General features: G+C 32.6%; 1 protein-coding gene across 1 annotated transcript; it reads right to left on the bottom strand.

Moving 5' to 3' along the window:
* Window positions 1–297: 297 nt before the first annotated feature.
* Window positions 298–7,656, bottom strand: LOC145604675 (chloride channel protein CLC-c-like). The gene is made up of 8 exons (XM_081660588.1): window positions 7,266–7,656; window positions 5,256–5,540; window positions 4,642–4,842; window positions 4,258–4,435; window positions 3,314–3,576; window positions 2,780–3,049; window positions 1,267–2,395; window positions 298–927 (listed from the first exon to the last, which is right to left on the bottom strand). The coding sequence occupies exons 2-8, from the start codon at window positions 5,468–5,470 to the stop codon at window positions 838–840; spliced, it is 2,346 nt and encodes a 781-aa protein (XP_081516714.1). The 5' UTR covers window positions 5,471–5,540; window positions 7,266–7,656; the 3' UTR covers window positions 298–837.
* Between the last annotated feature and the right edge of the window lie 11,776 nt (window positions 7,657–19,432).

The following is a 19,432-nucleotide window of genomic DNA, read 5'->3' as shown; positions in this document are numbered from 1 at the left end:
GAACATTACAAACCCGCGATTGTTAACTTCTCACAGTAGGATTGCTTAGAGAAGGTTGGACCAATGAATTGATTGTGTTAACAGAAATTTGACAATGCAGTCTCTGATCTTGAAACAAATGGCACTCTGTACTCTTTACCAGAACAAAGGCAGATGACATCAAGAACACAAAAATAACAAACGAGACTAGAACAGAGAATCGCATAGATGATAATTTGAACTGCGAAAGCCATACATACTTTGACATTGAAACATAACACAAATACAATCTACTACATATGTAACAAGGCACTGATATTAAGATACCAGTAATTAACTAATTATTTAGGACAATTCTGTCCTGAATTTACATACAATCTATATATAAAATATTAAAAAAAGACTGAAAATTTTCAGGTACAGATTCTGTGAATATGGATATATCATCCTTACCCCTCAGAAAATTGAAAACAAAACTTCATTATTAACATTCCAGTATTATGTAAAAAATCTCCCAACTAATATTAAAGCCATAAGCATGATCATAGGGGCCTATTTTGAGATTTTCTGATGGAAGTTTTTGAACACTCCTAAGTTAAAGTAATAGAAATTATGATGAATATTCACATGACATAGGAGTGTGAGACACCAATCAACCGTCATCCTTGCTTGAAAATGCAGCCCTTCTAAGTTCCAGGCGGACCACTTGATATGTCACCTAATTCCAAACCAACTTCAAAAGTCGCGACTTCACATGCTTTGGCAAATAGGGGGGAAATGGGTAAAAAGAATAGCTGTATAAATGAGAAACCACTCAACCAGAATATCCACCGGATATTGAGCTCTCCATAGATAATTTTACTTGTGCTGCCTCATATGGGGGTAGAGTCCGAGTATGTGCTCAGACATGAAGTCATGTCGCGTTAAAATTCCAACAATCGGGGGTCTCTGCATTAAGAAAAGGAGTCATCAGATACTATACTTGATTTGACTTTTTATAACTTATGTAATGTAGGTTAACAATACAAGTTTAATAAGTCAAGACAACACTCAAGCAGCTTGTAATTACTGCCAATGATGTGAGCTAGTCATACAAGCCAAGTGGACCAACAACAATTGATTTCCAAAAAAGGTCAAAATATCAGCGACATAATCTTAAACACAGTTAATTGCACAGCATACAGATGTTCAAGATTTCTCCAAGCAATGAAGCTAAAAATAGTTGTTAAGAGTGGAGGGGGGGGGGGTGTTCGGAACTCATTTTAAAAAATGTATATAATAACTTACCCCTTGACTCTTTGGTACAACGCACATATGTCTCAGTCCAAGTTGCCTGAAGAGAATCATAGCTTTGGCCAACGACATAGTCTCAAGCACAGTATATGGAGATGCATTAGTTATTGGATGAAGATCAATCCACATTTCCATCTCTTCCTCTGTTAAAGATATATCCTCCAACTTGAGCCCTTTCCCGGTCCCAGGCTTAGCAAAGTCAGAGGGAGAGAACTTCTTTAAGATATCTCTACCCGAAAGCCTCCTCTCTTTGGAGAAATACTTTGCCTTCAGCAAAACAAGCAGATGTGACCTCAGAACCAATCCACACAACTCGGGTGACTCTGAAAAAGGCGGTTCACCAATAACAGGAAAACCATTATGCCCTGTACTTTGCAAAGCATGTACAATAGTTTCCACCTTCTCCAGACCTGAAAAGGTGACTAATGGACCAGTAACAGCATCACCGGCCACCAAGTGCTTCATATAAGGCTCTGCATGAGCTTCCAGATATGGCAACCCTTTTAGTTTCACTATTTGGTCATATACACCACGGTTGAAGCAATCAGCCACTGATTTTGATATGAGGAGAACTATCATCACAAGGGGAAGCAGTAGTAGATTATTGGTAAGCTCAAGAAGTATCACACATAAAGAGACTGTCATTCTCATAGTTCCCCCGAGAAATGAGGCAGCTCCCAGTAGAGAGAATAAACCTGTATCAAGCACTGACACAGAGTGAAAGATTCTACCTACTATACGACCATAAACACTTCCGGCTAATATTACAGGTATGAATAGTCCTGCGGGTACTGCAATCCCAAAAGTGATGATCCCAAGGAAATAAATTGTAACAAAGAATATGTAGAGTGAAGACATCTGAAATTCTCTTATGATGGTGTTGCTGAAAAGATTGCGTATAGCATCATCGCTTGTGGTGAGGAAGAGGGAAGCAAGATCATTGTAGGAGCCAGGTGGACATTGAAAGCTTTTGTAATGCCCGATTTCACCAAGAGTTGGGCACTCGATCGTTGAATCTGTAGGACATGGAGTGCAACTTACGAGCCATGGAAGGCCAAAGGCACAGCATGTTGTCAGGACAGATAAAATTATAACCAGCAAAACTCTGAAGGACGGACAAATTCTGCAAGGCATTAAACACAGGGGTTAAGGTTTCTAAACAGGAAAAGAGGGGGAAAGAAAAGAAGCTTTCTATCATATAAAAACTACACAATAGACTCAGACAGATGCATTATCAACAATAGTGCATGTAATATTTGTGCCTTCAAAATCTCAACAGACTAAAATCATCTTATGAGTTTTGCCATCTCTATTACTCGAGCTTCATGTTTAAGTAATCATTAGAAGTTAAGAGCCCCATGAATTTCGAATTCCAGTTTCTATATTACAAAATGAATAAAGGCCTACTAATACATTAAAACATTACACTATTTAAAAAAACCGCATACCACAATGGTTAATTCCTAAAATAAAGCCTATTCAATGACAGAAAATTAGAATAACTTACTCATTAATGACGCTGTAAGTGCGGAGGACCTTGTCAACAAGATAATTATAAAAGCTTCCCAGAACACCTCCGATAACTCCAAGAACTATCACAGCCAGGATATCATAACTACCATAACTTGATACCTCTTTACTGACATCATACATGATTAGCCCACCCTGACCAAACAGACCACATTTCCCATTCCAACAATATTGGATAAAGCTTCTCAAAACTATGGCAACTACAGCTGTGGTAAAAAATGTTCTCCAAAGCAGAGCACTCCGCCACCTGAAATATGTTGAAATGAATGGGTAAATGGAATATATATAAAACAGCCAATTTTGTGAAATTCTGGAATAATAGACCAAAGGACCATTGATAGATTCTTGAGGACATACTTCATCACATTTGAATCCTTATAATTTTCTACTTTAAGTCTTTATATACATTGTTCTATGCTAAGCTATCATGCATGAAACCTTATATGATACATCAAATTCCTGATTCAAATTGAACAAAAAATGCTTTGCTGGTAACCAAGAGTAAGCATACCAGGAGGCTGCTTCTTCAAGGGCAAAAAGTACACCACCAACAGGAGCACGAAATGCAGCAGCCACTCCAGCTGCAGCACCACAGGTGATCAAATCTCGCCGGTCTCTATCATTCTTAAAATATCTTAGCCAATTCCAGGTCAAACCATACTTGCGAGAGCCACCCTGACCAAGTAGATTGGCGATGCAAGCCCCAGTATGAACCATAGGGCCTTCCTTACCAACCACAAACCCAGCAGAAACGCCAAGAACAGAACCAAAGATCTGACCATGAAACATTGTGTGAATCAACAGTTATAACTAGTATTTTCTTTATGCCAAACTCACCCACTTTCACTATTCATATTTTTAAATATTCACAACATTGATTAGCAAAGAAAAAACTTCTCTAGTAAAGGCATAAGAGCTGAATACTAGAAATTTATTTGCTTTATACAGATGGGAAAAAACACTTCAAGGTCAGGAATGTTGCAATTAGTTCATATAAAATCACATGAAAGAAACCTCCTGACTGTTCGTGCATACACTTAAAAAACTTCTAGCAATGATTCATATATGATAATCCAGTTGGTTAAAATTTTAGAGCATATGCTTAACAATCCTTAGTTAGCCTCATTAAAGAGACTGAATAATCACTCAAATCATGAATTGCCTTACAGAAAAAATAATTTAATCGTTCTTTCTTTGCAGGTACGGATGAAGAATAAGAAATCTATCATTATGATCATTTTCAGAGATATACACATATATAACTACATAGAAGTATTATCAGAGTGAAGATCCCTTCTTTGGAAGAAGGAATGTTGGCATAATAAGCAATTCTAGATCACTATTCATCAGACTATCATGAAAAGAATGAGATATCTTCAGTCACTGTCCCCCCCCCCCCCCCCCCCCCCCCTTTCCCAAATAAAAAACCCTCAGGATATTGAGGGAGTCATTTACCTTTACAAAGAGTGTGCTAGGAGCCAAGATTGAGGGAGCATCAACACCATTAAGATAAGCTTTGACCTCAGGGATACCAGATCCGGCAGCAGCAGGAGCCAAAAAGGCACAAAGTGATCCAGCAGCAGCAGCAAACGTTATATTCAATCCAGCAAATGCAAGAAAAGCTTTGAAGTAACTGCACTAGAACCATAATGCATTAAACAATAAACAATTTATAAGAACCAGAGGAAAATTTTCAATTTCTAATTGATGTAGCATTCTTAATGATGGTAACAACTTTAGCACAAGAAAGATGAGGTATTAAACAAACTGGAACACTATTAATCAACAATAGACTATATTGAAGCATATAAATTTAGTACATGTATTAATGCAACCTACCTTCCCTGAACCATGAGTTTGTTAGTGAGCAACAATTTAAAACCAGATATATTTTCAACTGCAATGTTGTTGAAGAAGCCAATAAGTCCAGTAGTAAGACCAATGAGGAGAGCCAATCCCCACTTTAGGAACACATACTGAAATATTTGAACCTTTTTTCTTCCTCTCCAATCTTGCTTAAACAATTCATTTTCAATCATCCTGAAATGCCAAATAATAATGGATATAAGGAATCTACATAGCAGCAGCAAAAGCAAGTGCTAATCTGAACACTGGACTGTATAATAAACCAACAGTCCGGTAAACTACCAGATCCTTGTTTCCATGTCCAAGTAACATAGAATAAAAGAATATAACAGTCCGATAAATGTCATCTATAAACCTCAAAAACTCTGCTTATCAATTCATCATGAATGACAAGAATGAGCATGTAACACCGAGAAATAGAGAGGAGAGAAGCAATAAAACAAGCAATACATTTCACTAGCCACTGAAAGATTTGACTTGTTAGGTATTGAAAAGATTTCACAAGCAATATATTGCGCGTTATTACTATGTGTCTTAAATGTATATATCGTAGTAACTATAGTATGTAATAAAAGAAATCTACTTACTCATAGTCAAGACTCTCAATGGGACAGGCATTGGCACCGATAACAGCAATCTGTGAGGTAGTATTTGTCCTTTTTCTCAGAAGTGGCATCCTCATTGACATGTTCCTCTCCGACAAGGATGACCATTTCTCTTCCTCCCTACCATCCGATTCTCCAAGGTTTTCCACATCATTCTCTTCATCATTGTGGTTCACATCATTATTTTGCGGCTCCATACCCAAGTAATTATAGTATGTATAGGATCACCTTCCTACCACAAATAAGCTCCTATATTCGAGAGTCCTCCTGAAAACATACATCAAATTACAAGGCTCAATCAACGAACAAAAAAACAGAATGACCAATGCAAAACAAATGTAACTTATAGCTTGTTTGGATACACTAGCAGGAAGGGAAGGGGCAGGGATGGGAGGGAAGAGAATGGGAGGGGAGGGAAGAAGAAATTGAACCTTCCTTGTTTGGATAAAGGAGAAAAGGGAGGAAGGGGAGGGACATTCACCATTTTTTATTTTTCTTAATTTGTGGGTTGCTTGCATTCAACAATCAACATTTTACTAATTTTTCAGAAAAAAATTGTAGTTATTTGTATTATAATATAAACCTGATTAAAAAAAAAATATATTGATAAATGTCATTAAAATCAAGCAAAACTCAAACAGATAATTTAATATCCTATGTTCTTCCAAAAATAAAAATAAAAAAAAAAAATCTTATGTAAATTAATCTAAAACATCAGACTGATTTTCAAACAAATTTTCCAAAACTGATCTTCAAACAAAAAAATCAAAGAAATACATTAAAAAAAAAAAAAGATTAAAAAAAAAAAAAAACAAATTGAAAATCAATTAAACATTAGCAATGAAGAAGAGCAGCAGATCCCTAGAAATTGGAGGATAAAATTCGTGAGAAGCAGAGTAGAATAAGGTGAATTAATTGGCCTTACCTTGAAAATTCAAGAGATTGAAATAGATAAATTAAAAATGCAAAAACCCTGGAATTTGGGGGAAAATAATTGTGAGAACAATATGCTAATATGGAGGAGGATAGAGAAAATAATAGAGGAGAAAGATTATATAATAGGTTGAATGCAGTATTCCAGTTGAATGTTAATCATTTGTTTTCCTTCCAAATCTTTTCAAATTTGGAAGGATTTTATTCATTAACAATTAAACAAAACTTTCCCCTTCATTTCATTCCCCTCCATTTCCCTCACTCCCTTTATTTGTTATCCAAACAATGGATTTAATCCCCCTCCCTTTCCCTTCTCTTCCTTTCTCTCCATTTCTTCTTATCCAAACAAGCTGTTAATCATCATGCAACACATTCATGGTCAAACACAGTCAGAAACCAATGTATAGTCAGAATATGTAATTCAAATTGAAAGTAATTTATACATTCTAAATGAATTAGAGATACCATAAAACTGATTAGATTTTAGTTTGATCATGATGGCAAGATTATGAATATATCAAAAAGACTAGATTCATAAAATGGAGACATGGGCTCCAAATTTAAGGCAATAAAATTACTTAAAAACTAATCAATTTATATTTAATTACTTTAAATAACATACAGAATGCTCCAAAAAGTTCTAGCAGGTAAGGTAATCATATGCAACATGCATAAAGTACATAAGCTTTTTATCATCAACAACCAGATTAATTTAAGAACACCACCAAATCAAATCATACCAACATCTACAAAATCTTAGATGACGATCACAAGTCAACTTCTACTTGCTTTATAATATAATTCTTCAAGTAAACTAATAACAAAAATATATAAATCCAAACATGCTAATAATACATGATTAATATGAAGTTACCCATAAACAACATTTTAATTACAAATTAGCAAATTAATTAAGATTTGAGTTTTGGAGGGAGAATGAAGATAGAAACTATCTCAGAAAAACCCAGAAACGATCTTCTGAATTAACCAAAAACCCATTAATAGAAAAGGCAAAAAGATTGAATTTTGGAGGAAAAAAAACTGAAATTTTAAACATACCTCTGATCAATCAGCAGAATTTAGAACACCCAGAAAAGTTGGAGTGATATTGAAGCAACCCCAATGAAAAACAAATCCAATCCAGCAATTATGACTGTAAAAGAAGAAATTTTAGGAAATTCAAAAGAAAAAATTACAACAAAATCATCGATGATTTAGAATAAAAAATTTCAGGCAACACAAAATAGAGATGTGGTATTTAATCAAGAAATAGAAGACAAGCTGGCATTTAGAGATTGGAGAGAGAAAATTTCGGGAAGAGTAAATCCTAAATTGTTTGTTTGTGAAGAACAAATGAAGAATGTGGGGTACTCCGTATTAAAATTGGAGAGAACATGTAATTCAGGGGTTTAGAACATGATGCTTGTGAATTTGTTGGAATCACTTGGATTATGGGGAGTCTTAAATAGCATGCCTTTTTTATTTTTATTTTTTTTGGTCCAAAAAAAAAAAAAGAGAGAGAGAAAAGCATGCTTTATTTTCTTTTTTTCATTTTTATTAAAAAATTGGACATGAAAATGTTATCCTACAAACTCATCAGTCATCACCAAATCTTAGGATAAAGTTGTACATATAAAATATAGAATTTATTATATATGTCTAGGTGTACCGTTTAACCAGCTAACCTAAGGGAAGGTTAGTTTTGCTCTTCATATGATGATAAAATGAAAAACAATCATCAAAATGAGAATAAATAGTCATGGGTGTACGATACACCTGGATGTACATAACAATCTCTCGTAAATTTTATACCTATAGAGTACTATTATTGTTTTGAAATAATTGTCATATCTTTTTACTTTTTGAACTGTTTATCTATTGTACTAATTTCAACTGTAGTCATATATAGATAATATATATACTCCACACTAAAATACTATGAGGTATAAAAAAAAAAAAAAAAAATGTTACTCAGCATCATATAAAAAAAAAAAAAAAAAAAAAAAAGAGAGTATATATAATAATATAAGTAAGTCTTTTGTTCATTGGTGTAACCTTATTATTATTCATAAGAGTAACCTCATTTGTTCTATAAATGTAATCCAAATTCAGTACACAAGTAATGTTAATTAATTTAAAAAAATATTTTAGTCCATTATTCTTTTTTATTTTACTCATCACTTTGTTTTATTCTATTTTTCGCTTATTCCTACTATCTTAACTTTTCCATACACAATAATTATTATTGTATACATTTTCACACATTCTATCATAATTTATTTAACTTTTTCTTACACAAACCTAAATTTTTACATTTTCTCTTACTCTATTTACATCCATTATTCTTAATTTTTAAAATCTCTTAATTTGCATATCATAAAAGAGCGGAGGGAGTATGTATCAAGTCTTCAAATAATGTTTAACTCCAACTATTTAACAATAATCACTTTTGAATTGTTCATCAATAAACATAATATAAATTCTTTATAATGAATAAAGCATTGACATAGAATTTAAAATCAATGTAATATTTATAAGTGGTAGAATAGGATCTTTTGAACAATAATCCTTGATTTTACCTAATTTTTTTTTCTCTAGAACATTACAATAGTTCCACAAACTTAATTTTTCTTCCTAAAAAAACATATCCTCAATTCCTTATCACCATATTGGTCGGTGGCCGTCTATACTTTATTGTTGTTCTTCTACCTTATTAGCTTATGAATTTTTTTATTTTATATATTACAATTAAATATGTACATATATTAATTTCTTATATGATATTTGGACTTTTGAATGAAATGAATAAGTTTGATACATTGATACTAGATTAATATTCAACTAAATTGATCGTTTCATACCCAAGATGGGGCAAGTCAAGTATATATTTAAAACTAGAAATATAAAACCATGGATATATATATTATAAGAAAGAAAAAAAATATGCGTTCAAAGGAAGCAATTTCACGTAGGGCAAGGCTAAGAATATACGTATATTTTTTTTCAAAGAAAAGAATATACGTATTTGAGATAAAGATGGTCTACTCTAAACTTATTTATTAAACAAATATTACACTTTGTAGAAATTAGATAATTTTAATCTTAATTGAGTGGTCGCATTATAATGTAATGTACTAATGTAGGTTGCATAATAATAATAATAATAATAATAATAATAATATGACAACAATGAAGGGAAAATTAAAAATTCTATTAAAAAATTAAGGGAAATTGAAAATTAATAAATGGACAATAATAATAATAATAAAAGAAAAGGAAAAAGGCACGTAGTAAAGTAAAAGCTTTGGTTGGAATTCTTGGAACAAGGTTTGGTCCAAAATGTTGCTATTTGTAGCAAAGTCTTAGCATAATATATACTGTACTTCGAAGCAGAATAGTGAGCAAAAATTATTCCGTAATATACTTTTTTTTTTTTTTTTTTTTTTTTGACAGGAATATACATATTAGTGCTTAGGATGGTTAATTGTTTTAATTTTCTGGTTAAAGTAATTTCAGACAATTTTTGGTAAATTGTAATAAGATACGTTAGACAGTAAAATAAAATGTCTCATCTAGAGGAAAAAATAAAACATAGAGAGAGTATTTAATTTGGTCCAAAAATAAAATTATCAGTAAAATCATAAAAATTTGATACTTGAAACATACTCCCTCCGTCCCTAAATTACATTCCTCTTTCAGTCTTTCTAGCATTTATTCCTCACATAATAGAGAGAAAAAGGAATGTAATTTAGGGATGGAGGGAGTACAAATTAAGATGATCTAACAGTGTTTAATTTAATGAAATTAAAAATAAATAAAAAAATGTATAATGTTTAAATTTGAAAATGTTTGATATTACTCGTGTATGTGGAGTGTTAAAAGAATGTGAAAAAAGGTTTGGGCTTTTGGGAAAAGAGAAGGGGTACATCATACATGCCATGCCGTGGAGACAGGAGACCCCCTCCCAAATCGTTATCCATGTGTTCATCACCTTCATCTTCATCATGTGTATCATTTTGGAAGGTCCAATATTTTTTTTTTTTTTTTTTTTTTTTACCTGATTAACAATAAAGTAGAGTAGTAGACTAAGGGCCTGTTTACTTCATCTTAATTTCAATTCAGTTCAGCTCCAATCAGTTTAATTCAGCTCAGCTCCTAATTTCCTTCTCTCATAAAATATTCATTTCAGCTTTATTCAGTTCAGTTCGGTTCAGCTCTATTCAGTTCGGTTCAGCTTTATTCAGTTCAGTTTGGTTCAGCTCTATTCAGTTAGCTCCAGTAAATGTGAACAGGTCCTAAATTTACCATCCAAAAAAATATTGTTGGAATTCATTATTTTACCTTATCTAAATTTATTAATTCTTATTCAATGTTATCTGAACTTATACTTTTTACTAGAATTTAGACATGAAAAAAAGTAAATTAAGTTGAAGATCGAGGACAAATGATATACACTTATATGTATACTCTGTATATACCTAGTTTTTAGGCTTTTGAACTGATTAATCTAAATCTTTTGAACTTATCAGATCATATTAAAACTTATACTTCTAGTTATAAATTGAACTTGAGCCGCATCCCATATTAAATAAGTGAGCATAAGGTGAACAAAACTAATACGGTCTATGTACAAGTATAATAAATTCATAATAAAGAAAAAAAAAATAAAGGAAATTAAATTTGCTCACTCTTAGCCTCACACGTTACAGGTGATTCAGTTGTAACCTAACTTAAATGCAAACGGCATTAGATTCTTTAATATTTTGACGTAAAATGACATTATCTAGCTTGATTAAATTATGTAATCGTATAGTAGCTTTTTCCAGTATGTAGATTATGTTATTTAATCTTTAATATGCATAGAAGACCTGAAGTTTTGGCCGTAACATAAAAATTTAAAAATAAAGAATTTAATTATTGGATTAATATTATAGTTTGTAGGAACTAAGCTGGCAGCCTATGTCTTATTTGTGGATGATATCTCACGAACATGAGTTCATGTGCCTTATTGTTTTGTGTTTGTTTTAAGAAACTGGCCTCACGATTTTGGCTGTCACTTTCCTTTCTAGGTGTGTTAATTGGTTCACATTATACCCAAACTAAAGTCAATGTTTAAATTTACTCTCTTCGAGTTTTTATTTTATGTCGATTTGATGAGGTGTTAATTTGTACTTATCTAAGTTTTTTCTGAATTTGAACTTGATTGTTTTTGATCAACTTTTCATCTCAATCTACCTCAAGTTAAATAATCTAATAAACGTAAGAAGATTAATTAAGGAATACTTCGTATAAGACCAAATGGAGATTTGCTAGCTATATGTTTTAGGTGGACCAATGTGGTCAAGAATAGGACCTTTATTTGTGGATTGAAGACTGAACTCGAACCTTGGTGAGTGTCTGAGTGGGCTGAGAATAGCTGCACACAAGAGCATGTACCACTAACTACTAGCAATGGGGGTGTGTCCGAGGAAACTTAAATGAGATGAAAAGTTAATTGAGAAATCAATGCTTGCAAGTACAAAAAATGTGAGAATTTCAACTACTTTGATGCCTAATAAGGGCCTGTTCTCATACGTTGAAATTCAGTTCAGTTCAGTTCAGCTTCTAATTTCCTTCGTTCTCTTATAAAATATTCATTTCAGCTCAGTTCAGTTCAGCTGAGTTCAATCAATGAGAACAGGCCCTAAGTAATAAGTTATTACTAATTGATATATGAAAATAAAAGCAATTATAGAGAGTTTTTGGAAATTATGGAAGGAAAAAGATTGATCCGGTGGAGGGACAGTCTTAGTACTCATAATAAGATAGATTGGGACGCAACCTTCGGCTTCACATCAAAAGGTTATCATTTATCAACTTTAATTTCATTTATGTTGACCAAATAATTTTTTAAAAAGAATGCATATAGTTACATTGTAAATTGTTTGTTGAAAGGGGAGTACGTATAATATTTTTAGTTTTCAATGGGAATATGTCTCCAAAAATTAGGGTCATTTTTTGGACTATAATGCAAAGTAGCAATTTGTCTTATTGATAATTGCATCATCTAAGAATCTAGCTACTTAATTAGACCAATCTTTTAACGATTAGTGCTACTACTTATATCAATTCAAAGTAGTAATTAATAACTTTTCTTTTACACGCATCTTTTGTAGCACTCAATTGTGTGATTCTCCGTATTTAGTCGTCACTTCCGTTTGAAATAATACAAATTAATGAGTTGTTGTTAGCCATGCAGCGAAATTTTAGGACTACCATAGAATCATCCAAGACCTCACATTGAGTTTAAAGTTAATTAACGATTGAAAAATAGTTCATCACGGAATTTCAATGATATTTCAAACGACAATATAGATAATTGAAATGAACGAATACATACATATTTAAAAAAGGAGAAACTATTATAGTTATAATTATTATTATTACAATATTACTATTTTAATAATTATTATTATTATCTTGTACCAAATGATGAGTTTAATTTGCTTTATGTAGACCACTGACCTTTCTTTCAAAAAAAAAAAAAATGTAGGCCACCAACCTCAAGCTAAGTTAGAGATATCCTTCACAGAAATACAAAATAATAAAAATTCAAAAGCAACTTAGGTCTTTTTTTTTTTTTTTTTTGGTTTTGACAAAAAGAACTTCATAAATAAATAAAAGACAATTACAAAGTCTATAGGAAACAAACTGAATGGAATAATTCCAAAGTTTTTCAAAAACAACTAAATTAGAGATACGTATACACATAGATGCAACACTAATTAACAAATACTCCGTATAAATAATTAATTTCCTATATACAGGTTTTTTTTTATTATTATTATTTTGGTACTCCGTAAATAGGAAGTAATTTTTTTAAGGGTAACTTCAAATAACACAGTACTCGTATTAAATACAACAATTTTCCATTCTATGATTATGCGCCATAAGCTGAGCTGACCTTAATGATTAAGAAAAGTGATAGTGATTTATTTTTACATTTCAAAGAAAATGACAGAAAACTATGAATAAATTGGGTTAATCAGGTATATAGTGTATTAGTGTGTTACTGTGCTACAACTTGTGTATTATTGCATCAACTCAGAATTAATTGGACAACATATTTAAGTGCATACACGATAGTCCCATACTTGTATAGGGTTTTGAACAAATGTATTGTCCGATCCATAACCCCTTCCCCCCCTCTATTTTCTGGCTACAGTTATACCATGTAATCTCCATCTTGTATTAGGATATAATTTATAGTCTTAATTAAATATTTGAGTATTGGGACTGAATCGGAAGAGAATTTTAATTTACAACTACTTGTCTACCTTGGCCAGGCCAATGGACCTCTAGCAAAAGAAAATTGTGGTAATTAAATTGAATGGCTATGGAAATGAAATAAGTTATTCAATTCGAGTTTTACAAAAGTTGCTAAGTAAAATCATAATAACACTTCATAACTCACCAATGGATGACAACTTTGCTAGTAATAATAAGGGTCTGTTCTCTTCAGCTTAATTTTAATTCAGTTCAGTTCAGCTTCTAATTTCCTTCTTTAATAAACAATTCATTTCAGCTCTATTCAGTTCAGTTCAGCTCCAATCGATTCACTTCAGTTCATTTCAGTAAATCAAATAGGCCCTAATGTTGGAAGTTCTTGAAGTAAAACCAAGAAAGTTACGGTGTTTATTGTTTTGATTGTTGGGATTTAATGGCTGTTGGAATCCCTTAATTTTAGCTTCCTCTTATTGCTAATTTAATGGGCATTATTGCTGATTAATGTTGTTACTTAAAACTAGCCGTTACCCTTTTAATGTTGATTAAAGCTAGCTCTTATTGGGGATTAATGGGTGGATGTTACACCACTTGATTGATGACCATTTTCCCCTTAATTGCTGGTTGTTTTTACTCCCTCCATTGCCTTATAAATCAACCTTATTCACCTCCGAAAGATATGACAACAAAACCATCCATCTTTAACTTTTTACCTTCTCTTAAAATATATCCCTTCGGTTTTTGGGCAAGTATTCTGAATTCCAGTCGGGTTTGTGAGTGCACACAAATTCCGGCGCCGTGCTTATCCTGGAGGGCGACCGCTTGATGTCTACTGCACCGGGGTAGCGCGGAATCGTCTTTTAGGTCAGTGGTTTACCACGACGCGGCAATTTTCAATTGGTCTACACAACATTGAGATAAGTATTTTTTCGTTTAATTTGCTCATATACTAACAATCTAAAAGACGATTGATATGATTTCTAAATACTTGAATTTTTGATATGTCAAATTTAGACAATGTTGTGATTCGGTTTTATTCCGACCAATTTTTGTGTATAATGTTCCTGCTGTTCATGATGATGAATAAAGCAATCCTTATTATAGATGGTGATATTATTGCTTTATGTCCATATCATGCTATATATATGATTGTTAATTTTATTTACAATGATTAATATAATGGCAATTATGTTGCATTGGTATTAATTTGTTACATATGTAAGCCGCCTGCTTGCTGCTTCAATACCAACTTTGGTTAGTAGAGAATTGTGAGTATGTGTATACTATACATTATGTTATGTAATATGTATGTACTATGTAGTAATAATTGGACACCTATTTTTAATACTCCAAGATCCTTAGTATACTCTACTTTAGGCGATGGTTGGGTGATTTTAAGGATTTATTTTTTGCTAATGTTTTGAGATGGTGAATGTTGGGATGTTAATAAGTATACAATTTTATTTTATTTGGAGCAATTTTTATGCTGCGTAGATATGTTGTTAGACTGATGATGAAATAATTTCTTTTTATAATTGATTGTCACTTACGATGAGAAGGGTTGCATTGTATTCTGGAAAGTTAGGTTGGGATAATGGGATTTTGTCCTCTGAACTTTTCAATTTGATGGTTCGTTGTTGCTGGGACTTTTCTTGGGTAATACCAAGCATATGTTTTTATTTATTTATTTATTATTATTCATGAATTTTTATGAAGTATTGTGATACAGTATTGCAATGAAGGTTGTATTGTTGAGATGATTGTAAGCAATATTTTAGATTCCTTGTTTTTGTATTGGGCCTAATGTTCTCATATTTTGTATCTCAATTTGGATTGATTTTGTTTACATATGGTTAGTGTGTATTTCCTAAACTTTGATTTTCATATTGGTTTAGTCCAATTACAAAGGAATGTTTCTTCCTTGTAGTTATTATTTTCTAATGCCTTTGCAAATATTTTTGAGACTTTAGGACTTGTTTGTTATTCGCGGATTTCCGGGAGCAGTCCCAAAGATCACCCCCGATCAAAGGTCATCCTTGGTCGGTTTGGGCTGAAATTTTAGGAGCATGTTTGGGACACATGAGGCTTATTTTTCAACGGTTGGATTCTCACTAGCTGCTCAAATTAGTGAGTTATGATGACATCTTGAGGCCCTTATTTACAACGAAGACGGTTGGACATCTCATAGAGGTCTCACACATGTTACTTGATTTAATTCAAGGGAGGTTCATTCTAAACCAAGTCTCATGATATTATGTTTATCATTTGGATTAATTCCTAGTAATCATCTTAATGAAATATGCTTTTGTGGTGGTTGACAAAGTATGTTGAATGTTGAATTTGTCAATTAAATATTTGTTGAATGATTAATAGAAAGTAAAAGTTATAATGTTGATATTTTATGAGCATGACATTATATTGCATATAATCAGTTACCTTTAATTTGTTGGTTCTACATTTTGTGGATTAACTTGTTATTCAGTAGGATGTTTTGAACAATGTTTTTTAACATGTTTTTGAGGTGCATGTATGTACTCTAAGTACTACTTTTTAGCATGATTCATCTATGGTGTTGAGTATGGAGTTGAGACATACTATGTCCATTGATTGAACCCATGATATGCAATACTCGTATTGAGAAGCTTTGTTCTCATTTGATTCATTACCTTATTTTCGGTATTTCATTAACATGTGTAAAATTTATAATTCTCAAACTAGTTGAGTTTTGTGAAGGGAAATTATATGATAATTTTTCTGTAAGGATATTATATGACTTTCTCTTTGGAGGATTTTCAAGTAAAGTATATTTTGGGAGTTAGACTACAATTTTTTCCAATTTTTGTGATTGTTTAGTGTTACCGCCTATAACTCTTTATTGTGTTATAATTCTTTATGGATAAAGCATGAGTAATTTGTAAACGCCCTGAATTTCATATGTTGGCATGAAAATTTAATATTTTGAAGTGTTGTTGAATTATTATCTTTAATTAATTCAATGTTTTAAAAATCTATTTTTACTCATGTTATTACTCCCAAGTTCTATGACATAGTTGTGGTTTTTTTTTTTTGGATTTGGACCTTATGTTTTTATGTGGGGGTTATAAGTTTTTGAACTTATAAAATTTCTATATAAGGAGTTTATGTCATCATTAAAGACCCCATATGAATTTTGGAGGGAGTTTCATTCATTGAGAATGTAGGTTTTAGGCGTACTGCTAAGGGCTTTGATCTGAATCGGACTTTGTTGTCCAATGTGGGGGAAATAATAAAGAATTAGTGTTGGACTCAAAGTCTAGGCTCAGTTTTTGCTTGGTAATTGCATTTTAGTTCATGACTTTTTATGCGAGTCTTGGAGTAATTTTATCCTGAGCCTGATTGATCCTTTATATGGATAATTTGTCTTTGAGCATATATGTATGTTTGTTAGCACTATGTTTCAAGTGATTAGATATGCACAATGGAATGCCATATGTCTTTCTTTCTTCTTTGAGCAAAGCCTGAAAATGCACATTAATGTTAGAGTTTTCTATTGTTTAATGCAAAGCCTGAAAGTGATTAATTGTGCTAAAGACGGGTTTTAATTTGATGGTGTTTGCCTTACAAATTTGTTTTGGTGTCTCTATGTCTTTAGAGTATCTACTTTAAATCAGTGGAATATCATGAGTGATTGTTTCCATGGAAGAAGTCATTGAATATTAGTTAGATTATGTCTAACTATGTGTAGAATATTACAATCTTTTTCCTGGGATTGTGATGCTTAATATCTCTTCTATGGATTGTGTTGCTAATTCACTGAGTTCTCGTTGGAAGTCTTTAAGGCTAAACATTTTATTTGGATGAGTCATTGCTATCAGATAAATTTTTTGAATTTATTGATTATATGGGAGCAATTTGTGTCCATTTAGTAGTGTTATATATGTTTCTTGGGAGCTATGCTTAATCTAACATTGCTTATTATGTAAGTAGATTAAGCAGGTCGAGCAATGATTATTAGATCGTTTTGAGGAGGTTGCATAGATACTTGAAAAGTACACAAGATTAGAGTTTGCACAAATGCAAGTTTCCATGAGTCTTGGAGTTCGACGATGAGTTCAAACTCAAGCGGTTATGTCTACACCACTAAGTGGTGGAGCTATGTTTTGGAAATTGTGCAAAGCAACCTTGTTTTGCTATATTCGTTTTGGAATAATCTAAATTTATTGCTTTTGAATTGACAGGTTATGAGGCAAGATGGTCAAGGGTATATGGCTCTTATGAGCACATGTGCTTGCAAATGTCCCATTGAAGGAGAATTCCTTGTGATTTGCAAGTCGTGGTTACTTTTGATTGAACCATGCCTATAATGGTTGATGTCAAAGATAAATTGTCGAATAGGGTGATATCACTAGACTAGAAAAAGTCTAAAAGATATGTTACGGATCCGTTAAGTAAAGGCCTTGTACAAAACTAGTTTTGGTAACATCGGAAGGGATGGGACTAAAAGCCCAAAGTATGAATTATGAGTAATCAACTCCTACTCATCATGAGTTCAAAGGGGAACATTATGAAATAATTCGGAAGCACAAAATTTTATTTTTGTCCATCCCTAGATGTTTGATTTGTGCTTGCTACAAATGGAAAGAGGATGAGCAAATGGCTCTTAATGAACCCATATCCATATTTTTGGTGGTGTGTTGTAGCTCACACTTGATGGGATTCACCTACTTAGGTGTGGAAGTGTGGCCGCTTCCTATGAGTATTGGGTGGGCTAATACTCTAGAGCACCTATGAGCATCCAGGCTGGACGTATGGCCAGTATAATGCGTCACCTTTATTCGCGGAATTTCAGAATATTATACATGTTCAATTGTGTGACTCAAAGTGACGGGTCCCTAACTCCCTATTCAGTTCAAGACGAAGGTCACTTGGTAGGTGAGGGATCATAGCTTGATGTCCACTATGTGTTAATTCAAGTCGCGAGACATTGACACTTATGCAATTGTTTTGTTTTGCCCAAAACCAATTTTCTCTCTTTCTTTCTTTTCACTTCTTCGAACCTGTGGGGGATTGTTGGAAGTTCTTGAAGTAAAACCAAGAAAGTTACGGTGTTTATTGTTTTGATTGTTGGGATTTAATGGCTGTTGGAATCCCTTAATTTTAGCTTCCTCTTATTGCTAATTTAATGGGCATTATTGCTGATTAATGTTGTTACTTAAAACTAGCCGTTACCCTTTTAATGTTGATTAAAGCTAGCTCTTATTGGGGATTAATGGGTGGATGTTACACCACTTGATTGATGACCATTTTCCCCTTAATTGCTGGTTGTTTTTACTCCCTCCATTGCCTTATAAATCAACCTTATTCACCTCCGAAAGATATGACAACAAAACCATCCATCTTTAACTTTTTACCTTCTCTTAAAATATATCCCTTCGGTTTTTGGGCAAGTATTCTGAATTCCAGTCGGGTTTGTGAGTGCACACAAATTCCGGCGCCGTGCTTATCCTGGAGGGCGACCGCTTGATGTCTACTGCACCGGGGTAGCGCGGAATCGTCTTTTAGGTCAGTGGTTTACCACGACGCGGCAATTTTCAATTGGTCTACACAACATTGAGATAAGTATTTTTTCGTTTAATTTGCTCATATACTAACACCTAATTCATCAACATAACACTTATGTTATGATCAACATTATCCTAAACAACTCAATACAAGTTAAAAACTAATGTAGAATTAATATATTGAAATAGTACATTCAGACAAATATAAAAAGACATCTATTACGTGAGTGTATGTTTTTTGGTCTACTTAAACGAAGTATGTATTCCATATGAGACGAAAAAAAAGAGTTGAGTATATTTATTTATAGATACATGCAAGTATTGGCACATGTGTAGTGCCTTAACATTATTGATTCACTAACAATAAGATCAGATAAGCAAGATTCTTACGTTCCAAGATCATATGCCTCCAAACATTATCAA

This window comes from Chenopodium album, chromosome 22, assembly GCF_948465745.1.
Source record: "Chenopodium album chromosome 22, dcCheAlbu1.1, whole genome shotgun sequence".
Classification (NCBI taxonomy): Eukaryota; Viridiplantae; Streptophyta; class Magnoliopsida; order Caryophyllales; family Amaranthaceae; genus Chenopodium; species Chenopodium album.
Note: the sequence above shows the minus strand (reverse complement) of the source record. Positions and strands in the feature narration are given on the sequence as shown.